Source organism: Lithobates pipiens, unplaced genomic scaffold (genome assembly GCF_037356315.1).
Source record: "Lithobates pipiens isolate NorthernLeopardFrog02 unplaced genomic scaffold, aLitPip1_a1.2 Scaffold_18, whole genome shotgun sequence".
Taxonomy (NCBI): Eukaryota; Metazoa; Chordata; class Amphibia; order Anura; family Ranidae; genus Lithobates; species Lithobates pipiens.
In genome coordinates this window covers 324,975,418-324,980,417 of record NW_027507758.1, presented here as the reverse complement: position 1 = coordinate 324,980,417, position 5,000 = coordinate 324,975,418, and the positions used below count along the sequence as shown (strand labels likewise).

The following is a 5,000-nucleotide window of genomic DNA, read 5'->3' as shown; positions in this document are numbered from 1 at the left end:
ACCACTGTTTCCCTTAGGCTCGGTTCACACAGGGGGCGATGCGAGGCGACACGACTTGCCGCGACCTCAGCGGCGACTTGCAAATGACTTCTGTATAGAAGTCAATGCAAGTCGCCCCGAGGTCGCCCAAAAGTAGTACAGGAACCTTTTTTCTAAGTCGGAGCGACTCGAGACGCTCCTCTTAGAACGGTTCCGTAGTACAGAACGGGGGCGACTTGTCAGGTCGCGGCACGGCAAGTCGTGTCGCCCCCTGTGTGAACGGAGCCTTACTCATCTGTTCCACCAATGTACCTTGTCTCCTCTGCCCCACCTCCATACCCCCCCTGCTCTGCCTATCCACTAATCCCTTGCTTATCTGCCCCCCCCCGCTCTAATGTACCACCTTTTCATCTGCCTCAACACTGAACCTCCCCTGCCCATCTGTCCCACCACTGTAACCCCCTGCCATTCTGGCCCACAGCTGAAGCCCCTTATACCTTCCACCACCGTACCTCCCTGCACATCTGGCCCACCGCTGTACCCCTGCTCTTCTGTCCCACCTCTGAAGCCATTCAGCCAATTTTCTCCACCGCTGGACCCTCCTGCTCATCAGCGCTTCCGCTGTACCCTCTTCTCAGCTATTATGTGTGTGATATACAGAGTGGTGAAATGAAGCAGAGACATCTACCCGTCCTGGCACGCTCGTCCTGCTGATCCAACCCCTCGCATCCAGCCCACTTGCTTGTATGTGATGACACATACAAGCATCTAAAAAGGATCCACAATGATGATCTCAGGGGCATTTTCTGAAAGCAGTGGGCCTGGGAGCAGGATCATAAGTTGGGCCACTGCAGCAGAGAAAAAAGTGCAGCGCTCTGCAATGCAGCAAAAAGTTGGGTGTGATTTTCATTGAGCTGAATACTGGCTGTGGCTTAAAGGGACACAGAGGGCTGAGGTGCAGTAGTGACAAAGGTTCCAGAGCACAGGGTCATTTTAGAGAGGAAGGCTATGACATGTAAGGAGGCCATGTTAGGGAATTAGTTAAAAGTTTCTAGCAAGTTCAACAGAACATTGAAAGTTAATATAAATATGATTTTTGTACTTGTAAAATTCTCTCAGGGAAATAGGAATTTAAATATTGTTTGGTTAAACTGTCCTCTAAAGGACTGGGCAATGGCAAACAAAAGTTGTAGACCAGCTGAAGATAACCCCCTTGCCCAAAAGCATGTCCCAATTTGTAGCAAGCAAAAACAAGAGCATAAATAGAAAGAGGGACAGGTTAGGGCCTTCGGGTAAGACCTTCGTCTTGCAGAATTGATGGCAACATTGTGAGTGGTAGTGAAAAAAGAGGAATACCGGTAATCAGTCGAGTTTTCTAGATTGCCAACATCATTTAAGGCTTCACAGGAAGGACACATTTATCCCAAAGAACTTTATGGGTTGAAAGCTGCAGAAGGGATGGAAAAATCTGGACCCAGAGTCGAATCATGTCTGAGTACTACATCAGTCTGAAGCTATGAAAATCATCAGAATGCCGTACAATGCCCAAGTAAGGAGTTTCAAGGGTGGAACAAAATACACTACAGAGTCACCAGGACATCCACTGGGCTGCATTTGAGGATCCCTGTACCTTGAACATTATGTGCTCCCAAAAAAAAAAAAAAAACTGTCAGCCTGACAACTGTGTACACTTAGGATTTTAACACACAAGGTTGGAACATGAAGTTCTGCCCAAGACAGGATCCACTATAACCCTTTTCACTGGTTGACTTCCAATTGCTCCCCGATGGTAAATTGTATGTCAGTGTCCTGATCCTCCAGTCAGGATGTCCAGTGGTGCAAGGACAAGATCGCCCAAAGATCAAGAATGTTGACCGATGAGATTCCTTGAAAGTTTAAGTTCTATGCACTGACAGGGTACCCAGGATTCTCTGCTGAGACTAAACACTCCTGTATCTAGAGAGGGCAGGCAACTTTACCCATCTCAAATGGCAGGCTTGTATCTGTTTTGGGGAGGACTAGTGAACTTTAGAGTCCTGTCTCCCTAAAAGGACATCTGAACAGATATACCAGGTGTCAGGGGAGCCTAAAATAACCTTAATTGGGGCCAGGACTTGTGGAAGCTTAAGGCCAAGCCTCAAGGTTTGATGCATATCAGATCAATAAGACCCAAGAGCCATCTGTGAAGGAGGCTCTAAAACTACCAATGCCAAAAGGCATTCTGCAGGGAAAGGCCAAGTAGTACACTTCTGGAAAGGGCAACAAGTAGAACCATGTGCCCAAAAGCATCAAGCAAGCTCTGCACATACAGTCTGGCATTGTCTGGGTATGATACTGCAAGGAAAGGCAGAGGAAAGACCATGATGTAGTGAGGAACCTTAATTCAAGTAAATGGAAAAAATAAAATATGGCTAGCAAAGATTGGTTAGACTTTACTCTGCAAAAAAAAAAAAAAAAAAAAAAAAAAAGCCATCTACCCTCCAAGGGCACTAGCTAAAAACAAACCACCCACCACAGGCATGCTATGTGTCTGCAGTGTCCTGTACCTCTGAATGGCCAGCTAAAGAATGGCAAAAGGTGAATGGCAAGATCAACCAGGTACTTTAGATGGCAGATGTATATAAAAAATAGAGACTTTGATTTAGACAATGCACAGAAAGGTATTTTAGGTTAACACACACTATGACAGAAGTGTATACAGAGAAAATTTTTAATATAAAATAAATTATTAGTGATGCACCGAAATATCGGCCGCCGAAACATATCGGCCGAAAATGCCCTTTTCGGCAATTTGCCGAAAAGAGAAAAACGGACGATAATGGAGCCGAAAATGGGGCGTGGCCTGGGTGGGGCTCCACCCCCGCCGACGCCCACCATGGGGGGTGTATAGCTCAGGAGAGCCGCCTCCGCCGCCTGTTAGATCACAGCGCCGGGAACATCACAGCTCTCATTTCAATAGCTGTGTGTTCCCGGCCGCGCGCCGTCACACACAGCCCCTCCCCCTTGTCCGGGCACTTAAGACAGATCACCCGCAGGATTGGACGGATGATCTGTCTATCAAAGTGCCCGGACAAGGGGGAGGGGCTGCTTGTGACGGCGTGCGGCCGGGAACACACAGCTATTAAAATGAAAGCGGTGATGTTCCCGGCGCTGTGATCTGTTTGCGGCGGAGGCGGCTCTCCTCCCTGTACAGGCTGGCTGCAAAATGCCACACAGGCTGCAATGGGGCACAGTGGGCTGCAATGGGGGATGCCTCCTGTACCATGTTCCCAGTCTCTGACCGCCTCCTGTACCATGTCCCCAGTCTCTGACCACCTCCTGCATAAAAATATTTTTTTTAAAACAGTCATTTTCGGTATCGGTTTTCGGCCTAGTGTATGTTTCATTTTCGGTATCGGCATCAAAAAACCCATTCGGTGCATCCCTATAAATTATATATATATATATATATATATATATATATATATACACACACACACACACACACACACACACTTGACTTAGTACTAGAGGTCAACCGATATATCGGCTAATTGGCATTGGCCAATTGTGCTGATAAAAAAAACGGCCTATAACTTCAGTGTGACTTGCAAATGACTTCTGTAATAGAAGTCATTGCAAGTTACCTGAATTCTTCAGTGGAGGGACTTGTCTTTTACCTGGGCAGTCTGCCAAGAAAAGACCAAAGAGATACAATGTTTACACATATGAATGAACTCAACTCTGTGTGTAGGAGTTCTCAGTTTAACCATTTAAAGACTAAATCTTTTCTGACACTTGTTGCTTACCAGTAAAAATCCTGTATTTTCTGATAGAAAATCACTTAGAACCCCCAAAAATTATATATATATTTTTTTAGCAGAGACCCTAGGGAATAAAATTGCGGTTGTTGCAATATTTTATATCACATGGAATTTGTGCAGAGGTCTTTCAAACAATTTTTTTGGGGGGAAAAAAAAAGATTAAAAAAATAAAATAAAACTAAAAAACATTAAAAGTTAGCCCATTTTGTTTCGTCCAAAAGCTTTGATTACCCGTTTTTGCGTATTTAATTTATAGTTTTTTTTTATCTAAATTATACATACCACTAGTTTTAGTGGTGCTATTCGGCTGCTAGGGGGCATTTAACCCCTTCCTTGACCGCTAGTTGGGTTATAAATGCGCCCGTGAGGTGTAGCTGCCAAATTGCATTGCAGGTGCCCATTCATTTCAATGGGCAGGAGTGGTGGAGGAGCGGTTTACACTGCACCAAAGATGCTGCCTGCAGGACTTTTTATTTTTACGTCCTGCCAGTGCATCGCCTCAGACTGCAGGGGAGCCATTTTGCAGGCACTTTACAGGTGCCTGAAAAAACCCTGTTTGAAAGGTGTCTTTTTTTGAGATGGGGGGGGGGGGGGGGGGGGATAAATAAAAAATCAATCATCCCAACATAGTAGGGTTGCAAGTTGTTTTTGTCCATCTAGTTGTTGTCAAGTAACAGGCAAATCCCGAATAACTCACCTTTACTGCACCAACTCGGTCATCAAAATGAATAAAAGCATAATCTTTCAGTTTCTTGACTCTTTCCAGTTTACCAAACTGTCCAAAAGCTTTTTCCAAGATTTCTTCTGTAACTGTGTTGGCAAGGTTACGAACAAACAAAACTTTTACCTGAAAAGATAAAGATCCATAGTAGTCAAACTGCTGCTTCATAAGTAGAAAACTAATAATGTATTAACTATGGACCATAAATTTAAATTTTCATTGGAATCAGCTAAAAACTGGTCAGGCTTTTTCTTTTTTTTTTAAATATGTAGCCTTACTTGGAAGTATGAAATGTGATCACTGCAAGGGATGTTTAGGGAAAAGAACAGGCCAAGCAGCCTAACATACAACACTCTGCATCTGTCTCCCTAGTATCCACCAACGCCTGTGTATCTATTGTACCCACTCAGCTTCTGTATCTTTCAGTCACCAGTCCGGTCTTTTATCTTTAACAGCAGCTCAGTTAAGTGGCAACACAGCCAATTATAAAAACACAT

General features: G+C 44.6%; 1 protein-coding gene across 8 annotated transcripts in view; it reads right to left on the bottom strand.

The window, feature by feature from the left end:
- The window catches only part of SYNCRIP (synaptotagmin binding cytoplasmic RNA interacting protein), a 49,078-nt gene that overhangs the window by 12,754 nt on the left and 31,324 nt on the right, over positions 1-5,000 (bottom strand). For all 8 annotated transcript variants that reach the window (XM_077487296.1, XM_077487297.1, XM_077487298.1 and 5 more), the window contains one exon: positions 4,480-4,629. In XM_077487296.1, the coding sequence (XP_077343422.1) occupies positions 4,480-4,629 (150 nt within the window). The remainder of the gene's footprint in view (positions 1-4,479; positions 4,630-5,000) is intronic.